At 43.6% G+C, this 21682-nt stretch overlaps 1 protein-coding gene across 1 annotated transcript; it reads left to right on the top strand.

The window, feature by feature from the left end:
- Positions 1–336: 336 nt before the first annotated feature.
- Positions 337–17312, top strand: LOC311121826 (protein ITPRID2-like; the record flags this gene model as incomplete). Its single annotated transcript, XM_084196267.1, has 10 exons — positions 337–1055; positions 1748–1808; positions 7111–9128; positions 9324–9398; positions 10103–10233; positions 10887–11031; positions 11350–11406; positions 15001–15492; positions 16442–16575; positions 16883–17312. Coding segments are annotated over 9 exons (3815 nt in total), but the record flags the coding sequence as incomplete, so codon positions are not given.
- Between the last annotated feature and the right edge of the window lie 4370 nt (positions 17313–21682).

The raw sequence follows: 21682 nt of genomic DNA, 5'->3' as shown, positions 1-21682 counted from the left end.
AGCATACTGATCATGGGAATTATGGTTGACCTGTGAGCTGTGACAGCCTGTGCCTACTGTGCCCATGAAGCTGTTTTTTATTGTCATGATGCAGCTTTTTCTGTCATCATCCTCCAAATGAACTGCACCCATGAGGCTGAATGTGCTGATGAGAGAGACAAATATAAACAGGCTTTCTGGAGACTAGCTAGCTAGAGCCTTGGGTCAAAGGACTCAGCAAGTCATTGTTTCTATTATGATTCTTATTTTGCTCTCTTTATCGAGTTTATCAAGTTTCCTCTAAGCTAAAGGTTGTATTTTCATTCCAGTTTCCTCTCTCTTTCTTTCCCTGTAAAGGTCGTTTCCGTCAGATCGCGGTCCTGACCACAGTGGCCAACGAGTTATTCCATCTCTACTCCCAGGTGTCGGGCCAGCCCGTCCAAAAGATCTGCAGCCTGGATGGGGAACCCCTCACCATCATCGCTTCTTCTCCTCTGAAGAGAAACAACTCAGCCCTGAACGCAGCCAGGATCCTAAAGAAGACCATCACCAAGCATAACCTGTTTGGTGGGGCAGCAGAGGGAGTCTCTCATAGCCCCACAGCCCTGTCTACTACCACAGAGAAACAAGCAGACCAATTGAGTCTAGGTACAGGGGACAGCGCCATCACTACTGACTCCGACAATAAGGGGGAGCTCAAGCAGAAGGCCTTCATGAAGAAGGAATCTCCTTCTCTGGCTACGTTGACTGAGGACAGCCACTCTAGAGGCAGCACTGAAGCCCCCCTGAGCATCAACAGACATCACCCTGGAGTGAATGGAGACTGTCCCTTGCTAAATGGAAATGGCCAGAATCACATCTCGGTCACTGTCAGTGTTGTCCCTGAGGAGGCCCAGGAGGGTGACCTGAGCCTGTACAGCAAGGCTGACCTGGGGAAAGAGCACCAGAAAATCCATCAGAAGGGCCAGCAGGCCATCCGATCAACCCCAGACGAGGAACCTAACTACAGCTTGCTGCCCAACCCTCACATCGTCCACCTCCGCACGCAGGCCAAGGACTCCTTTGAGATGAAAGAGGTAGAGGACCATACTCACACACGGGTTGAGGGGGGTTCAATTCTTGGCTTAGTTGTACTGTTATACCGCTCCCTCTAGTTCAGTATACATTTTGACAGCACACAGAAGGTTGAGAAGAGGGTGTTCAATTCTGGGCTTAGCAGTAGTAGGCTACTGTCCACCCAGTTTGAGATGGAGGTAGGACCGTCCGCAGAAACACAGGGTTGTGGAGAGGGATTCAATGATTGACTGAGTTGAGCTATTCTGCCCTCCCAGTTCAATATAACGTTTTTTTCTTATCTTTATCTCCTGGTTCTCACACTGGCCTGTTTTTCAAACCCTGGTTTTAGCTGTCCTAGCAGATATTGTGAGAAAAGCTAAGGTCACAAACTCGTGTCTATAAATAAGTAAGAAAATTATGAGAGAGCATATGGAGGGCCCTGGAGGCCAAGTTATTATTGTGACTCGATCTGCAGTTTTTCCCTCCTCTCTCTCCAGATCTCACAGAACGGGATTATAGTTACAGTAACTGGAGGGAGGGGGCTGTATGTATCAGAAGTGTGTCAGTGTAGAAGTTGCCCCAAGTGTTTTTCTGTTTGACTTTGTTTCACCACACAATAGAAGTAACTGTGGAAGCCTTATGTTCCACATACTGCAGGAACGAAGAGGATTAAGTTAGTAAAGAGTAAAATGTTGTCCATCTCTCCTCTCAGGTCCAGAGTAATGAGGATGAAGCTCTACCTGGAACATGCAGCACCTCTAGAGCTGGCAGTGGTGAGTCTGGCCTGCATTTTATACGCTTTATAAGACATTATAAAGGCTCATACTTGCTTATAACAAATCATAATACCTTTCAGCTTGATGTAAAGTGTTACCGAACTTTCCAACGTGGATATCCACTAATATGAACAATCACTTTATTACATTAAAACCATATGTTCTGTAGTTGATCAGTAAAATTAGTTAACTGGCATAATCACCATCTCTCAAATATTCACTAAAATGTTTTGTCTTATGAAAAGTAATTAAATACTACCGTAGTGTACTCTGATGGAATTCTCCATATTGGCCTTTTAGACAGACACACAGGTGTATCCTGGCCAGTTTTGTCCACGTCAACAAATTGTAGCACAGGTTTTAGATCAGTGACTTCAGGGAAGAAGAGCGCATTATATTTAGGGAACATTTTGAGGATGGTGATCAAATGGTTTAATTTAGCTATTATTTCTGAGAAAATTGCTACTTACAACACATGGACCCATGACAATCCATTATAATTGAGTAATCCATCTAAAACAGAGGGCCGCTTTTCTCATGAACTTATACATGTTTTATTAGATAAAACCTTATAACGACTCAGTATATTTATTTCCCTACTGACCGTGATAATCTATTAGAACATAGAGCCTCAGGGATGTGCTCTTCAGGGATTCACTATAACCCAAAATACATGGAGCTGAAGTTAACTAAATGGATGACGACTGCCATCTGGTGGGGAACTCTATGTACTTTTTAAAATGTGTGTATAACACAAGTTATATAGATGGGTTGGTTGTTTAGCAACAAAACAGACACGTGCGCCACTATGGGGAATAACGGCTTAGATTTTTGATAACATGTTGAAAACATAAAGTTGCATAATGAGCACTTGTCTCAAATACATCGTTACAGTTGTTGGTTAGATGGCTAGCTAGCTATCTAGCCAATTGTAGCCATATTAGCATAGACATGACATCAGTCAAAACACCTCAAAACAAGACATGGTATCAAGAACAAGATCAAACAAGTTGAAACAAGCCACTTATGATTCACCACATGACCGTTTCTTGTGATTGTTGCTAGCTATCTGGCCATCCAGAACCATTCAAAGGGGCCTTCTGCCCCTTTGAAACGTGCCCATTGTTTTCATGACATTGTCAGCAAACCCGACTATTGTAAATGTAATGCAAGTGTGTGATATCACTGTGTTGCAAAGATACCAATGGAACACAGATGTTTGACTCAACTACAATGTTTCTCGTAATTCCTATGAAAATGTTTATTACTTATTTTGTTTAAACCCAGATTGATGGTCCTCATGGACGTCACCGGGACCTGGCTATGATTTTGGGTCAGCCCCGAATCTTTTGCGCTGCTGCAAAATGTAATCAACTAAGTGCGCCACTTAGTTCATAGACCTGTGGTTACATGAAACTCCCGAAGTCATCCAACTGATATAATCAGGGGTGTAGTGCTGCTGGAGCGACGCTCCGCCACTTCTCAGAATCTCGCAAGGTCACTTAATTAGTCATCTATATAACACACCGAATATAAAAGCATGATAATGTCAGGCTACTGTAATACCAAAAATACCATGTCATTTCTTATGACAATTTAGGATGATTGTGTTGAAATGTTGCATTTTTTTTCTTATGCAGTGGCTGTGTTTAACTCCATCTGCTCTAAAATTCGATTAGTTCGGCCGGTTAGCCACCCATACTTACATCATTCAAGAAGATCGAAAGGCATATTCCCATGAAACTGGTTGGGATCAAATAGTTGGCATGCATGCAGCATGGACGTTTCACCTGTAAAACGTGAAGAATTATCATTCACGATTGACATTGATGATGGCATAATTTATGATTTGGTGTTTTAGATTTTAAAAATAGAAATGTTCCTTTAGCCACTTACAGTATGTGTAGGCATAGGCAATCATGCAATTTGAATTATGTATATTCTAAAATGAATTTATACAATAGGCTTCATATCTTCATGGGGCGGCAGGTAGCTTAGTGGTTAAGAGCGTTGTGCCAGTAACTGAAAGGTCGCTGGTTCTAATCCCCGAGCCGACTAGGTGAAAAATCTGTCGATGTGCCCTTGAGTGAGGCACTTAACCCTAATTGCTCCTGTAAGTCGCTCTGGATAAGAGCGTCTGCTAAATGACTAAAATGTAAAATGTCGGTACCAACTTTCATTCAGAAATGATGGGTTAATAATATATATATTTTTAAATGGCTCTCTGGTAGGCTACCTAAAAAAAATAGCACTACACCACTGGTTATAATACATGTAAAGCAATTGCCATGTGTGGTCAACTGATAATTGGGACAGCGTCATGGTGCTACTTTGAGACAAGCATGGAAACTCATCTTGATGAATCAGTTAATGTCAGATTTGAGTTTTCACTGAATCTCCATTTGGATATTTGGTTACAATCAGGCTGGGAAATGTTAGCTAAGTTGAGGTGAGTGCTGATGATCATTAGTCTACCAATTGAAAGCAATGCAGATTTTCTCTACACACACGCATTAGGCCTATAGCCTACCTGATGAGCTTCCCTGATGTTTTCCTGAACTTTCCAATACTTCTCTGATGCATTTCAGTCACTTAGCCTACTGATGCGAATACACATTTGTACACTTTTCCCATAGGTTATTCAAGTAATTTGAATAAGGCCTACATCGTTTCAATAACAATATAGCTGAAACCACTATTGGCTTCATTGACTTACTGAATGTATTCTCTTGTAATTTTAGGCTAGGTTACTTGCTGATAGATGATTATTTGTAATATTATTGTAATAGTAGACCTACCTACAGTTGAAGTCGGAAGTTTACATACACCTTAGCCAAATACATTTAAACAGTTTTTCACAATTCCTGACATTTTAATCCTAGTAAAAATTCCCTGTCTTAGGTCAGTTAGGATCTCCACTTTATTTTAAGAATGTGAAATGTCAGAATAATAGTAGAGAGATTTATTTCCGCTTTTATTTATTTCATCACATTCCCAGTGGGTCAGAAGTTTACATACACTCAATTAGTATTTGGCAGCATTGCCTTTAAATTGTTTAACTTGGGTCAAACGTTTCGGGTAGCCTTCCACAAGCTTCCCACAATAAGTTGGGTGAATTTTGGCCCATTCCTCCTGACAGAGCTGGTGTAACTGAGTCAGGTTTGTAGGCCTCCTTGCTCGCACACGCTTTTTCAGTTCTGCCCACAAATGTTCTATAGGATTGAGGTCAGGGCTTTGTGATGGCCACTCCAATACCTTGACTTTGTTGTCCTTAAGCCATTTTGCCACAACTTTGGAAGTATGCTTGGGGTCATTGTCCATTTGGAAGACCCATTTGCGACCAAGCTTTAACTTCCTGACTGATGTCTTGAGATGTTGCTTCAATATATCCACATCATTTTCCTTCCTCATGATGCCATCTATTTTGTGAAGTGCACCAGTCCCTCCTGCAGCAACGCACCCCCACAGCATGATGCTGCCACCCCGTGCTAAACGGTTGGGATGGTGTTCTTCGGCTTGCAAGGTACCCCCTTTTTCCTCCAAACATAACGATGGTCATTATGGCCAAACAGTTCTATTTTTATTTCATCAGACCAGAGGACATTTCTCCAAAAAGTACGATCTTTGTCCCCATGTGCAGTTGCAAACCGTAGTCTGGCTTTTTTATGGCGGTTTTGGAGCAGTGGCTTCTTCCTTGCTGAGCGGCCTTTCAGGTTATGTCGATATAGGACTCGTTTTACTGTCGATATAGATACTTTTGTACCCGTTTCTTCCAGCATGTTCACAAGGTCCTTTGCTGTTGTTCTGGGATTGATTTGCACTTTTCGCACCAAAGTACGTTCATCTCTAGGAGACGGAACGCATCTCCTTCCTGAGCGGTATGACGGCTGTGTGGTTCCATGGTGTTTATACTTGCATACTATTGTTTGGACAGATGAACGTGGTACCTTCAGGCATTTGGAAATTGCTCCCAAGGATGAACCAGACTTGTGGAGGTCTACAATTTTTTTCTGAGGTCTTGGCTGATTTATTTTGATTTTCCCATGATGTCAAGCAAAGAGGCACTGAGTTTGAAAGTAGACCTTGAAATACATCCACAGGTACACCTCCAATTGACTCAAATTATGTAAATTAGCCTATCAGAAGCTTCTAAAGCCATGACATCATTTTCTGGAATTTCCCAAGCTGTTTAAAGGCACAGTCAACTTAGTGTATGTAAACTTCTGACCCACTGGAATTGTGATACAGTGAATTAGAAGTGAAATAATCTGTCTGTAAACAATTGTTGGAAAAATTACTTGTCATGCACAAAGTAGATGTCCTAACCGACTTGCCAAAACTATAGTTTGTTAACAAGAAATTTGTGGAGTGGTTGAAAAACAAGTTTTTTAATGACTCCAACCTAAGTGTATGTAAACGTCCGACTTCAACTGTACACAGTAACCTCATATGGGGTTACTGACCACAATCGATTGAATTAATAATAAAAAGTTGATGATTTGGCCTTGGGGAGAGCACAGCGCATGGAAGAAAACACAGCGCTGCAGGAAGGGCTGCTGGAAGGGCTGCAGATAAATTTGCAGCCTACATTTGCCAAATTATATAATTACTCCTGTCTCTATAAAATAAATGAAATCATTGAAAATACTACACCAGAATAATTCAGCCACAGAGGATCAATAGCTTATTTAAAAAATTGCGGTAGATTGTGTTTTGTCACATTATGAGCGTTTATGCCTTGTTTACAGTCGGGAAGCCCACAATTAGGCAGCCGACGCGGCAAATATGAAACAGCTGATTGTTGATTTGTGGCTGTCAATGAACAGCAGACAGCTGCTAGAAGGTATTTCGCAATATTTCAAAATACAATTGTTTGAATAGGTGAGTGCCACTGGAAAGTTGGTGGACTATAATTTCCTCCTCATATTGTAGGCCTAAGATCTGTGTATCCACTCTTTTCAATGGCCTATGCTATTGGTTGCATTTAAGACATGGGTCATTCGTTTTATTGATCTCAGTATGTAAATGTCAGAGTAGCTTGACATTTTGATAATTTGTGTGGTATAAAAATATATTATTGTATTGTCTCCAGTCATGTAAAATGACGTAGAATTGCAGGAAATTATTTTAGAAAGGCCCTTTTATTCCTCAGCCCCACAAGCCCCTCGGCCCCTGGTCTTTAGGACTGAGCCCTGAATGTTATGAAACTCTGGTGATGGCCCTGATGGTCCTTACATACTGTCACCTTACATACTGCCATCTCTCTCTTTCCCTTTCTCTCTCCCTCTCTACATTACAGAACATCTACTGAGAACAGCCAGCCAGCAGTCAGACAGTAGTGGTTTTGCAGAGGGCCCCTCTACTGATGGCTCAGCTAACTATTTAACGGTACAGGAGAGGGCTGACAGCTGTAACAGTGAGACCACGCTGACGTCCTACACTAGGGAGGTGACCACTCCTCTAGCCCTTGAACACCCTGCCTTCGAGAGGCTGCAGGTGGAGCAGGAACAGGAGGAGGAGGATGCGCAGACCCCTTTTGTCCTACAGAAACACCTTGAGGAGGAAGGGAGGGGGAGCAGGAGCCCTAATGGGGAGGAGGAGGAGCAGGAGGTACCAAAGTACACCGTCCACCAGTTACCTAAACCAGGAGACAGAGGAGTGACCCAAGACTCGGAGCAGGACCAGCAGCATAGCACTGCTGAGGAAGCTGCTTCTGTTCCTGCCTCTGAGACTCCTCAGTCAACTCCTGAGACTTACAATACTGTTGAGCTTTCCGTAGAGGCTGATCCTGACTCGGCTACAGTGCCTGGTCCTACAGAAGACCATGGCTCCATCCTGGCCCCAGACTGCAGCTCCTCTGGTGCCCCAGTCAGGGAGGGTGTGCCTGACAGGGTGGAGATGGAAGCCAGACCCTCCAGCCCTAGCCCCAGCTGCCTCATCCTCAGTGCCTCAGCAAGGGTCAACAGGGCCCTCCACAGGGCCCAGCAGAGGGCCTCCTCCCCAGGCCTCCAGGGCCCCCGGATGGAGGGGAAGGTAACAGCGAGACATCTGTTCAGGAGAAAAGCCCCCCTGACGAGGTCCCGATCCCTGCCTACCTCCCTCCTCAGCCCCTCCCGTGCGGTCTCCTCTGTCAGGATCCAGTTTGGCCAGGGGACAGTCAGGCACTGCACTCAGACGGTCTTTTCCTACCGATACACCCCAGAGGAGGGGCAGGAGGAGGAGCGGCAGGAGGAGGAGGTGGGGTCCATCGTGGAAGAGGAGGTTGCAGAGGGGGGTCAGATCTTAATTTTCAACAGAGAGGCTGAGCCATCACATGGCCCCGGGCTACAGAGAGATGGGGATCTGAGAAAACTTCAAGGCAGAGTTCCCCCTTACACCCTGGCCATCCCCCGCCACCTGACCCGCTCAACCGTCTCACTGCACAGCCCCCCTCCTGAGTGGGGAGAGAGACCTCTGGTGGAGCACCACCGTGCCTGGAGCACCTGTAGCGTACCTAACCGCACCCAACATAACCTGGCACAGCATAACCACCCTAACCTGAACCACTTCAATAACCCTAACCCCACCCAGCACAGCAACCCTAACTTCAACCTCACCCAACACAGCAACCCTAACTTCAACCTCACCCAGCACAGCAACCCTAACTTCAACCTCACCCAACACAGCAACCCTAACTTCAACCTCACCCAGCACAGCAACCCTAACTTCAACCTCACCCAGCACAGCAACCCTAACTTTAACCTCACCCAGCACAGCAACCCTAACTCTAACCTCACACAACACAACCTAGCCCAACACAATAACCCTACCCTCCCACAGCACACAGCCCCCAACTTACCCCATCATATGGCCACTAACCATCCTCACCAGAGTCCTCTTTACACTAACAACATGGGCAACACCCTTCCACACAACTTCCCACACAGCACACACTACCCCTTTTCCCCGTACAGCTCCTCCTATAATACCCCGCCTCATAGCGAACCTTTCAGTTCACCTTACTATAACTACCACGGTAACCCCTATAGTGGGTCCTACAACTACCTACACAGCAACAATCCTTATACTGCCCATAGCTCTTACTCTAACCTGTCAAACACACCTTCCAACCTGCCTCCACATCTCTCTACTGCCCCCTATGGAGATCCATACAGTACTCCATACCCTGGCCACCATCCTTCATTCCCTTACCCCCCTGGAGTTGACCCTATGGGGGCAGCCCCTAATTCCCACCCTCCACCAGCCATGTCTACCACTGAGATGCAGCTCAGACGGGTCCTTCATGACATCAGAGGAAGTGTACAGAATTTGGCTCAGGTGAGACAAAACAACTACACACTACTGTAAATGGCTTTGGATTAAAGTGTCTGTTAAATATAGTATAGTATAGTACATAGGTATTCTATAACTTTCTGTTCTATAACCATCCCACCCATAATGCAAGCAGAGACGTTTGCATGCTAGTTTATCAGTGACTAATTATTTGATCTGTGGTTTCTCTGTGCTCAACAGAGTTCATCAGAACGCAGAGCAGACACTCCCTCAGACGTTTTTAATCCTCAGAGATCTGCCCAGCCACTGTTTGAGGTATTCACTCACCTGACCTGCCACTCTTACAGAAATGTAATCCATGATTACCTATTCTGTCCTCCAACCTCTCCTGGGTTGTCTTGGGGGTTGGGAAATAGGACAAAGACAAATCTCTGTGGCCTTTTCTCAGTTGGATTTGCTCAACTCCTGCATCCTCTCTCCTCCGTCCTCTCTCGCCTCCTTTAGAAAAAGGTCAAAGGTAATCGAGGAGAGGCGGCGTGGATGAAAATGCGCTTGTATGAAATGACTCCTTCTCCACTTGCATGTCATCAGGCAAACGTCTACGGGGTGGATCCCAAAATAAATGTGTAAAGTGATAAAAACATATTAAGTTAGTTGTGCAAGACATTTTATTGATACAATTATAAGTAGCATATTGTTTCTAAACCTGTGCGTGCTTTTCTCCTCCAACAAAACGAAAGCTGATTCAAAGGGGGCGTGGCAGATATCAAAACTCTTCTGCGAAGGATTACACATGACTATCCTTGATGGAAGGTGGCTATCGAGGAGGGGAGGACAGTCTTCCGTTCGCGTATTAACAAATTGACACTCGTTGACCACTTATCGGTTTCCAGGTCGCGAAGGAGAGAGTACGGAGGACAGAGGACGATCTTTTGCCCAAATGAAAATCTCCCTGTGTCGCTGTGACAATAGACAATAAAGTAATCTTCTTACTGTTCTCCCCCTCCTCCTCCCCTCAGACCTCTCTCCAGGAGGAGCTGCAGGCTAAGAGGAGGAGTCTGAATGTGTTCCGGACCCAGATGATGGATCTGGAAGTGTCCCTGATGAAACAACAGGCGTTAGTCTACCAGCACCTCAGTCACGACGAGAGGTAGGCTAGAGGCCCTCGCACTGGCTCGGACACGGATGTTAGCATAGTCTGTGACAGACAGACAGACAGACATTCATGCATACAAGTGTCTTAATAGGGCGTTGGGCAACCACGAACCAGAACAGCTTCAATGCACCTTGGCATAGTGTCTGGAACTCTATTGGAGGGATGTGACACCATTCTTCCACGAGAAATTCCAACATTTGGTGTTTTGTTGATGGTGGTGGAAAACGCTGTCTCAGGCGCCGCTCCAGAATCTCCCATTAGTATTCAATTGGGTTGAGATCTGGTGATTAAGGCGGTCATTGCATATGGTTTACATCGTTTTCATGCACATCAAACCATTCAGTGACCACTCATCCTATACGGGCATAGCCATGGTAGCAACATTAATGGCCTGCCCAGCATTTTTATACATGACCCTAAGCATGATTCACATTTACATTTACATTTTTGTCATTTAGCAGACGCTCTTATCCAGAGCGACTTATGATGGGATGTTAATTGCTTCATTAACTCAGGAATCACACCTGTGTGGAAGCACCTGCTTTCAATATACGTTGTATCCCTCATTTACTCAAGTGTTTCCATTATTTTGGCAGTTACCTGTCCATACATCGTAACAGTGGTCTCTTTCCGTTTGTGATTGCCAGGCAGGAGACTGAGCAGCTGGAGAGTCTGCGGTCAGCAGTGAGACGGGAGCTCCAGGAACTAGAGCTCCAGCTGGAGGATCGGCTGCTGGCCATGAACGAACAGCTCTGCTCTGCCAGCCACCACAGCCTCTACCGCCGCCGCATGGTCGGTACCTGAAACTATACCTGGAAACACACACACACACAGACAGGACTGACTGATACTCTCTCACCCTTTTTCTCACTCATAACTCCTAAAGATGTTGGATAAATGGTTTGTCATGACTCAGTTTGCTCATGGCACCAGTACTGTGGGTTCCTGTGGGTTCCTCTGGGTTCTTCTCATTTGACATGACATCAGGCTAGATGTACATCACTACTCTTGTGTTTGTTGTTTAGCCACCCATCATATCATCACGTACCTCTTCTTTAATGTAACATTAGTGTTGTTGATATTTATCTCTCCTTTCTCCACGGTATGAAGAGTGGTCACAGCATGGACAGCCTGTCTAACACTTCTGCTCTGAGAGCTATGGAGCCGGTGAGTACCTGCAGTGAGTCTGGGCTGTTCTTTTCTAGGTTGTTCCTCTAGGCGGTTCCTCCTGTAATGGTGTGTGTTCTATTCATAGAAATAGAATGAACTTGCTTTCACTTCCTAATATTGGTATCGTCAATATGGCTGCAGGTCCACCCATCACAGAACATTCACTTAAATAGGAATGTCTGTTCTAGGAATTCTAATTCTACAGTGCATTCAGAAAGTATTCAGACCCCTTGACTCTTTCCAAATTGTGTTACATTGCAGCCTTATTCTAAAATTGATTACGTTTTTTTTAATTTTTTTTATCATCAACCTACAGACAATACCCCATAATGACAAAGCATTTTGCACATTTATAAAAAAAAATACACTTACATAAGTATTCAGACCCTTTACTCAGTACTTTGTTGAAGCATCTTTGGCAGCGATTACAGCCTTGAGTCTTCTTGGGTATGACGCTACAAGCTTGGCACACCTGTATTTGGGGAGTTTCTCCCATTCATCTCTGCAGATCCTCTCAAGCTCTGTCAGGTTGGATGGGGAGCGTCGCTGCCCAGCTATTATCAGGTCAGAGATGTTCAATCGGGTTCAAGTCCGGGATCTGGCTGGGCCACTCAAGGCCATTCCTGCGTTGTCTTGGCTGTGTGCTTAGGGTCGTTATCCTGTTGGAAGGTGAACCTTCGCCCCAGTCGGAGGTCCTGAGCGCACTGGAGCAGGTTTTCATCAAGGATCTCTCTGTACTTTGCTCCGTTCATCTTTCCTCCCTGACTAGACTCCCAGTCCCTGCCGCTGAAAAACATCCCCACAGCATGATGCTGCCACCACCATGCTTCACCGTAGGGATGGTGCCAGGTTTTCTCCAGACGTGATGCTGGGCGTTCAGGCCAAAGAGTTCAATCTTGGTTTCATCAGACCAGAGAATCTTGTTTCTCATGGTCTGAGAGTCCTTTACAGTGTGGGGAAAAAGTATTAGATCCCCTGCTGATTTTGTACGTTTTCCCACTGGCAAAGAAATTATTAGTCTATAATTTTAATGGTAGGTTTATTTGAACAGTGAGAGACAGAATAACAACAAAAAAATCCAGAAAACCGCATGTAAAAAATGTTATAAATTGATTTGCATTTTAATGAGGGAAATAAGTATTTGACCCCCTCTCAATCAGAAAGATTTCTGGCTCCCAGGTGTCTTTTATACAGGTAACGAGCTGAGATTAGGAGCACACTCTTAAAGGGAGTGCTCCTAATCTCAGTTTGTTACCTGTATAAAAGACACCTGTCCACAGAAGCAATCAATCAATCAGATTCCAAACTCTCCACCATGGCCAAGGCCAAAGAGCTCTCCAAGGATGTCAGGGACAAGATTGTAGACCATCACAAGGCTAGAATGGGCTACAAGACCATCGCCAAGCAGCTTGGTGAGAAGTTGACAACAGTTGGTGCGATTATTCGCAAATGGAAGAAACACAAAATAACTGTCAATCTCCCTCGGCCTGGGGCTCCATGCAAGATCTCACCTCGTGGAGTTGCAATGATCATGAGAACGGTGAGGAATCAGCCCAGAACTACACGGGAGGATCTTGTCAATGATCTCAAGGCAGCTGGAACCATAGCCACCAAGAAAGCAATTGGTAACACACTACGCCGTGAAGGACTGAAATCCTGCAGCGCATGCAAGGTCCCCCTGCTCAAGAAAGCACATATACAGGCCCGTCTGAAGTTTGCCAATGAACATCTGAATGATTCAGAGGAGAACTGGGTGAAAGTGTTGTGGTCAGATGAGACCAAAATCGAGCTCTTTGGCATCAACTCAACTCGCCGTGTTTGAAGGAGGAGGAATACTGCCTATGACCCCAAGAACACCATCCCCACCTTCAAACATGGAGGTGGAAACATTATGCTTTGGGTGTGTTTTTCTGCTAAGGGGACAGGACAACTTCAACGCATCAAAGGGACGATGGATGGGGCCATGTACCGTCAAATCTTGGGTGAGAACCTCCCTCCCTTCAGCCAGGGCATTGAAAATGGGTCGTGGATGGGTATTCCAGCATGACAATGACCCAAAACACACGGCCAAGGCAACAAAGGAGTGGCTCAAGAAGAAGCACATTAAGGTCCTGGAGTGGCCTAGCCAGTCTCCAGACCTTAATCCCATAGAAAATCTGTGGAGGGAGCTGAAGGTTCGAGTTGCCAAACGTCAGCCTCGAAACCTTAATGACTTGGAGAAGATCTGCAAAGAGGAGTGGGACAAAATCCCTCCTGAGATGTGTGTAAACCTGGTGGCCAACTACAAGAAACGTCTGACCTCTGTGATTGCCAACAAGGGTTTTGCCACCAATACTAAGTCATGTTTTGCAGAGGGGTCAAATACTTATTTCTCTCATTAAAATGCAAATCAATTTATAACACTTTTGACATGCGTTTTTATGGATTTTTTTGTTGTTATTCTGTCTCTCACTGTTCAAATAAACCTACCATTAAAATTATAGACTAATAATTTCTTTGTCAGTGGGCAAACGTACAAAATCAGCAGGGGATCAAATACTTAATTCCCTTTGGCTTAATTCTTAATTCCTTTTGGCAAACTCCACAGTGTGCCTTTTACTGAGGAGTGGCTTCCGTCTGGCCACTATAACATAAAGGCCTGATTGGTGGAGTGCTGCAGAGATGGTTGTCCTTCTGGAAGGTTATCCTATCTCCACAGAGGAACTCTGGAGCTCTGTCAGAGTGACCATCGGGTTCTTGGTCACCTCCCTGACCAAGGCCCTTCTCCTCCGATTGCTCAGTTTGGCCGGGCGGTCCGCTCTAGGAAGAGTCTTGGTGGTTCCAAACTTTTTCCATTTAGGAATGATGGAGGCCACTGTGTTCTTGGGGACCTTCAATGCTGCAGAAATGTTTTGGTACCCTTCCCCAGATCTGTGCATCGACACAATCCTGTCTCGTAGCTCTACGGACAATTCCTTCGACCTCATGGCTTGGTTTTTGCTCTGACATGCACTGTCAACTGTGGGACCTTATATAGACAGGTGTGTGCCTTTCCAAATCATGTCCAATCAGTTGAATTTACCACAGGTGGAATCCAATCAAGTTGTAGAAACATCTCAAGGATGATCAATGGAAACAGGACGCACTGGAGCTCAATTTCGAATCTCATAGCAAAGGGTCTGAATACTTATGTAAATAAGGTATTTCTGTTTTTAATTTTTTATACATTTACAAAAACTTTAAACTTTTCTTTTTGCTTTGTCATTATGGGGTATTTTGTGTAGATTGAGGAACATTATTTATTTATTTTTTTACATTTTTTATTTTAGTCATTTAGCAGATGCTCTTATCCAGAGCGACTTACAGTTAGTGAGTGCATACATATTATTATTAATTTTTTCATACTGGCCCCCCGTGGGAATTGAACCCACAACCCTGGCGTTGCAAGCGCCATGCTCTACCAACTGAGCTACACAGGGCCATTTTAGAATAAGGCTGTAACGTAACAAAATGTGGGGAAGGGTCTGAATACTTTCCGAATGCACTATATGGTTTTACTCTTGTCGCACTTCACTGTGACATGCTTGTGGTTTGTGTGGTTTCTCCCTCCAGATGTCGAACCTGCTGATGGAACCGCTGTACCTGCAGACAGAGCTGGGCTATGAGGGCGGGGCAGAGGGCAGACCTAGCATGGCACCCACCCCGAGCTCAGGCCGCTCCTCCAGGTCAGCCAGTCCAATGAGGTCCTTCGGATGTCACCCAGGCTCCTCCCACACCCCAGAGCTGCCTCTCCCAGGCCCCCAGAAGACAGAGGTGTACCGGGCCTCCATCTCCCTCACCCCAGCCCCCCCTCCACGGCCTGGTGCCTCCACAGGGGCCCCCCAGGGCCAGATCAGTCCTCCAGAGGCTCAGTACCATGCCATAGGCCAGGCACTGACAGGAGAGCAACATCCAGAGGATCGAGCACAAGGAGAGGACAGAGGAGGAAGAGGGGCAGCTGTAGACCCCCACCTGCTAGAGGAGAGGGGTAGGGAGGGAGGAAGAGGAGGAAGGTTAGGAAGAGGAAGGGCAGACAACCCCCAGCTACAGCAGCTCATCAAGGAGGTTAGTGAGCTCAGTGTGTTCTAAGATTTGTCCTTCACTGAACTATGAGTGCTCAAATTGGACTCTGCCCAGTGCCTGCCAGTATTTGTGTTTGAGGTGCAATAACAAATGCCAATATCACCCAGGACATGTTTTATTATGTCCTTGGCTGACGGACAAGGTTACTACATTCTTATTGACAGACGATTCCGCTCATGAAAAATCATTCACTGAGCTGATTTTAAGAGCTTGTCAGGGGACAAATGGAGCACATTTTGAAGCTTGAAAATGGAAGTTGGATTCCACAGGAACCTATGGCTATACTATAGGACTACTTCTTAGTCAGTGGCCTGATGTCAGTGTTTGGCAGGGCTTTAAAGATGGAATCTGCATTAAGGGGAAATTACACAACTGGCCGCCCCACCACTGTTGTTATTGTTTTTTTTTGCCGAGGTGAGGAGCATCGTGCAGCATGGTGAAAAAAATGCTGTACATATTGTGCTCTTTTATTGCGCGTACATTGATGTCCAAGCGGGAAAAACAGTGTTCATGTTTGCAGTAACTTCTTTGTTGTTGTAATGTTGCAAACGGAAGTGGCAGTTTCACCATTTAAGGATTTCAGCTTGAATTGTTTTGAGGGATGAGAGGTGTCTGTCAGTGTGTGTTTTGTGTGTCACACATCTGTTTAAAATCAACTTTATTTATGAAGCCTGATTACAGCAACAGAACAGGGTGTACTGCCAATACTGGGTCGTGTTCATTAGAGCACTCTGTGGCAAAACGTTATGCAACGATAAACAAGCATTTCTTAATGGACAAGTTCTGATGGCACCTCCTTGTTTCACTCAGTTTCTGAGCATTGTCTTCTGTTTGAATGTAGTCAGTTCTTCTGTCCCTACCTATCAAAGAGACCATTGATTGATTGATTAATTGATTAGTCTCTCTGTGTAACTTCTGTCCTCTACCTCAGATCAAAGAGAGCCTTGCTGATGAGATCCGACAGGAGATAGCCAACGAGCTCCTAGCGGCCGTATCTCCACGACGATCACCTGTGTTGGCCAGAGAATACCCCCTGTTAGACTGTTGACAGGTCCTACATCTGAGGTGTGTCTGTCATTCTGTGGATAGAGAAGCTCTCTGTTCATACTGAAAGTAATCTCTGAGTATTTCTTCACTAAGCCATGAATATCCTTTCATGTTATCTACACCCTGCCGTAACTAGAATCCCTGTAGCAATCCACCACACCTGATCCAGCGGAGCCTAGCTCAGTTCAATTCATACACTTGTACAAATTGGTTCTTCGAGCCAAATAGACCTGTTGCGATTCAGCTATCCGCTGGCATCTCTATAGCTTTCGGCTAGTGCCCCTATTTCTTGATGTGTAAAGAGTGTTGTTGTTTTCTCCTGCAGTTGAAGATAACGACTGGTGAAGCCTGCTAAAGTCTACCCATTCTACTCAACCTGAACACTGGTGAAGCCATGCACCGAACAGCACAACAACCTTTTACCACTGTTTCTACTATTTCCAGAGAGTCTGATGATGGCAGAGACCTTAACACTGTTTCGACCTTTGAAGTAGAGTTTTATTTCTATGGTTTCTACTCCAGAGAGTCTGCTGACCGACAAATACTCTGGGGCTTCATTTATAACCGTTGCGTAAATTTCATACTAAATATCTGCGTGCGCCATTTCTGAAAAGACTGCATATGTACACAAATATTGAGATTTATAAACTTGCCATACATACATATGTATACTGTTATAAATCAGACCCGTCCTGAAACTGTGCGCGAGTGAAAGAGCATTAGAACTCCGCCAGAAAAATGCCCATCATTCACCTTTTATGGTGACAATAACGCCCTTATTTGCTGTATACTTTGGAAGTACTCGACTTAGGCCGAGGCAGTTTTCTAAACGCAATAGCGAACTTGATCAAATGTCTTTGGAGGTGATTGCGTAATGTTAAACTTTTGCAGTGACATTTGCTGTAGGCCTAGGCTACAAAAAGTTTATGAAAGACAACAACAATTGCAAATTGCTGTGGAGCAGTAAGCAGACCGTTTGAATTTAATAGGGCCTAATGTTTTGCATTTACTTTTTCTCGAACCTATGCTGCGCTGCTGAACTGAACTGTCTGTTCACCTGTTAAATTCTACTGAATGTTATAAACCACGCTTCCTTTCTGATGCATAGAGCAAAATACTTGAAATAATAGCATATCTAATAGGCCCAATTAAATGAGAGATGCGCATGGTAATCTGTTGTAGGCTATGGCTACTTCGGGAATATGGACCCATAATGGCCAGAAAAGTTGAAGAATTTATTCTGCAATGGTTATGAAAAGTTGTATTATGTGTATAAATGCAATATTGTCTACTCAAGAAATGTGAAATTACAGTATTCAGTCGTAAGCTACAGAAGTAACCTACAACCCGTCTGTTCCACCGTTAATAAAACTGCGCAACTCCGGAACAAAGGGCATAGAGCAAAATACTTGAAATAGCTTATCAATTTACTACTGTGAAGTGGGTCCAATTAAATGAGATATGGGACGAATGGTATCCTTGTTGTTGGCCTATATAGGCTACCTCGTGAGTATGAAACCATCACAGAAAAGGTGAGGAATTTATTATGCAATGATCACGGAAATGAAATAAATGATAGCCAGGGAAATAAATGCCTATGTCAATTTTTTTTTAATGCAAATATAAACTAAATATATTTTTGCTTTTCTCACTAACGGCAAGTTATTGCATCTTGTTATTAAACTGTTTATTGTTTTGCATAAGCGTGTCCATCATGTTCCCCATTTGCACAAAATATAAATGTACTTGCATGCTTGCAATGCAATACTTCAACCACTAGAAACTGTCGTACGCATGGTCTAAAGTCTGCAGGAAGGCGAGCACATTTTTACAACAAGTATAAATGCCAACTTTTGCGTGAACTGGCACACATGTTTTGGGGTATATTTTGTACCTACGCACGGTTTATAAATGAGTCCCCTGGTATCTTAACACCTGTATGCTGTGTGCCTTGGAGACACTAATGCTGCTGTATACTTGCTGTTATAGTGGAACTGTCTTGTTCTGTCTTAACCATCCTATTTCAAACACTCAGAATGTGACTTAGTGTGCTTATTTTGCTGAAGACTAACTACTGCATTACTCATGTTTTTTTTTTTTTGAAGTTTTTTTGAAGTTTTTTTTAGTCATTTAGCAGACGCTCTTATCCAGAGCGACTTACAGGAGCAATTAGGGTTAAGTGCCTTGCTCAAGGGCACATCGACAGATTTTTCACCTAGTCGGCTCTGGGATTAGAACCAGCGACCTTTCGGTTACTGGCACAACGCTCTTACCCACTAAGCTACCTGCCGCCCGTCATGTGTTGTCAACAGGGGTGGAATTGGATGGAACATGCAGAACTAGAGTTCACAAAGTAAAATAATTTTGACATGTACAAAATGTGTTTGAAGTAACTGCCCAGTGTTTCCAGATTTCTGTGAAATATGACCTATAATTACTTACAATATGAGTGAAATAGTTTTCCTTCAATGTTTTTATTTTTTATTAGGTATGTTAAAAAGCTGCTTTTCTGTGTTGGAATGGTATGGGCGTACCCCAACAACAGAATGGTGTGGGTATACCGGTCATTAAAAATATTCACGCAAGTAGACCACTGATTGGCTAGCTCCTCCTCCTCAGGGAGATGACATCATGTTCTATGAGGAAATGGCAAGCATTTTTGAAACATTCTCTGAGTTTCTAAAGTAAAAAAATATATATATATATTAATGCTTTGGCAACAAATATGAGTATAGGAATAGTCAACAACATTATTTGTATATGAGTTAACAGAATATGAACTCTTAAAAGTGAGATTTTCACTGGGCAGTTCTCCAATTCCATCTCTGGTTGTCGGTGACGTTATGATATGATCCTGACGTTGTGTATGGGTTGTATTTAAGCACGTAGATGTGGTTCAGGGTGCATCTCTTGTCCTAAAGGTGAAAAATAGACTTAAGGCCTGGTAGAAGATAATAATGGTTGTTGGGAATTTAGTGTCTGCTGTAAATAACCATGCCCTCTTCTTCTAATGCCATCTATATGAGGAACTAACCAGACCTGGTTTCAAATACTATTTGAAATTTTTTAAATACTTTGATTGTTTGCTCAGCTTGCCAGTAGTGCCAGATGGGCGGGGTTTACCGTTTTGGGACTATTCTAATGGCTCATTAAGCCAGGCAAGCTCAGATAAAGTATTTGAACCCAGGTCTGGAACTAACTGTGCAATACATTTCACTGTCTCTGAACTTGAAAATATAAATAGTAGAAAGAGTATCTAGAGTTCTATCAGATGAGGTACTGTTCATTCTACTGTGTTTCTACTCTCCAGTTCAAGACAGCAGTCTGTCTCTATTATCTCTCTTTTTTATTACTCCTTTAAAGAAAATATCTCAGGGAAAATACATTTTGTGGTTTTAACGTCTATTTAAGATAAGAAATACAGGTAGGAATTTTTGTTAGTTTTTAATGTGAGACACTAACAAAAACACGCACCTGGGTCGTATTCATTAGGCACCAAACTGAGGAAAATGGATTGAATCGGGGAGGGACTAACTGGACTTACTTTCTGTTGAGTTTTTTAAAATAACGTTTTCCATTGTTACCCTAATGAACACAACCCAGGACAAAGGTGTGGAATGAATATAATGCATACATTTATCTTTAAGGGCTGCTTTTTAAAAACAGCAGTTGATGCAACCCTCTTAAACATGTTGTTTCTGGTTTGGACAAATTATATACATACTGTATATGTCTATGGTGTAGACTCTAGTACTAAATGCATGTAATCTATGTACTTATTTGAGTTTATCAAGCACAGCCACAGCCTAACAAAGCAGATGTCTTCCTAGAAGTCACAGATGGTGCACAAAGGGACAATTTGGGCACGTTAGCAAGTCTTTATTAAAAGAAAAAATCTGATTTATTGAATTTTCCATGTGGTGTATGTTAAAGGAAACTTCATTTAATAAAACAGGCTTTTAAAATTAAATATTGGTGCACCTAAAATATTGAAAGAATGCAAAAGGGACTCATTTCGTGGAATTACCCACTTACTGCATACCTGTAGATTATCTGTACTTACCTGTAGCTTACTTGTACATACTAATGGTCAAGCACAGACTAACATGCAACTTATATCTCTTTTCCCCTATATGCTGAACTGTGCATCACCCCTGAGGTGGCACCCAGTCGTTTGTCCGGCCCACCCTACACCTCCAGCCCCTGCCTCTAATTCTCTGGCATTTCCTCCAGAGGTATTAGGTGTTCCTGGGTCGTATGTGTTTAGAGGCACAGAATGACCTCGGAGCATAAATGGGCACCATTGATGGCAAGGCCAAAAACACACTGTTTGCGTCTCAAATGGCATCCTATTCCCTACATAGTGCACTACTTTTAACCAGGGTCAAAAGTAGTGCAATAGGGAATAGAGTGCCATTTGAGACGCAGAACTGCCCCAACCATGGGCACTGGGCCTGTGGGCCTGTTTGTGTGTCACTCAGTTTGACTTGGCGTGGTGTAAATAACAGGTCTGTGTTGCTGAGGTTATTACTTTTCTCTAAAGCGCTCCTTTATATTGTTTATATGGTTTCACTGTGGACAGCACATTGACACATTGAGAACTAAAGGGTTTTGTGTGAACATTACATCAGTGTACTGTGTTTTGTCTTCTTTTTCCAGCTTGGATCATCTGCCATTCCTAGACAGATGCCAGACACAGAGAAATGGGTCATTTATGGGTCATCAAAGTCCTCATTGAGGACTGTATGTCAGTATGTTGTCGTTTTGCCACCTCACTTAAATGGACGTTTTGGTCAGTCCTTACAGACTACTACATCATCCACAAACAAACATGTTATTTATTTGTATGTATTTGAACATTGTGGGAACATTAATGATGAATGAAATCAAATAAATCAAATAAATTAATTATGCATGTCAGGAGCTGGTCATTTTTCCAATACACCTATTATAGTGTTCGTATTTAATCAACACTGTCCAGTACAAGCATATAAGGCTATAACATCATTCGGATTAATGGAATAATTGTATGTGATTTTATAATGACATGGGGTAAAGAAAACTACTTTTTAACATGGCACCGTCTTGAACTGACACGTATTTTCCTGCATTCTAGACTAGAGCA

The sequence above is a fragment of the Coregonus lavaretus genome (assembly GCF_964263955.1).
Source record: "Coregonus lavaretus genome assembly, contig: HAP1_SCAFFOLD_2608, whole genome shotgun sequence".
Classification (NCBI taxonomy): Eukaryota; Metazoa; Chordata; class Actinopteri; order Salmoniformes; family Salmonidae; genus Coregonus; species Coregonus lavaretus.
The sequence above is the reverse complement of the archived record's forward strand: the minus strand, read 5'-3'. Positions and strand labels throughout refer to the sequence as shown.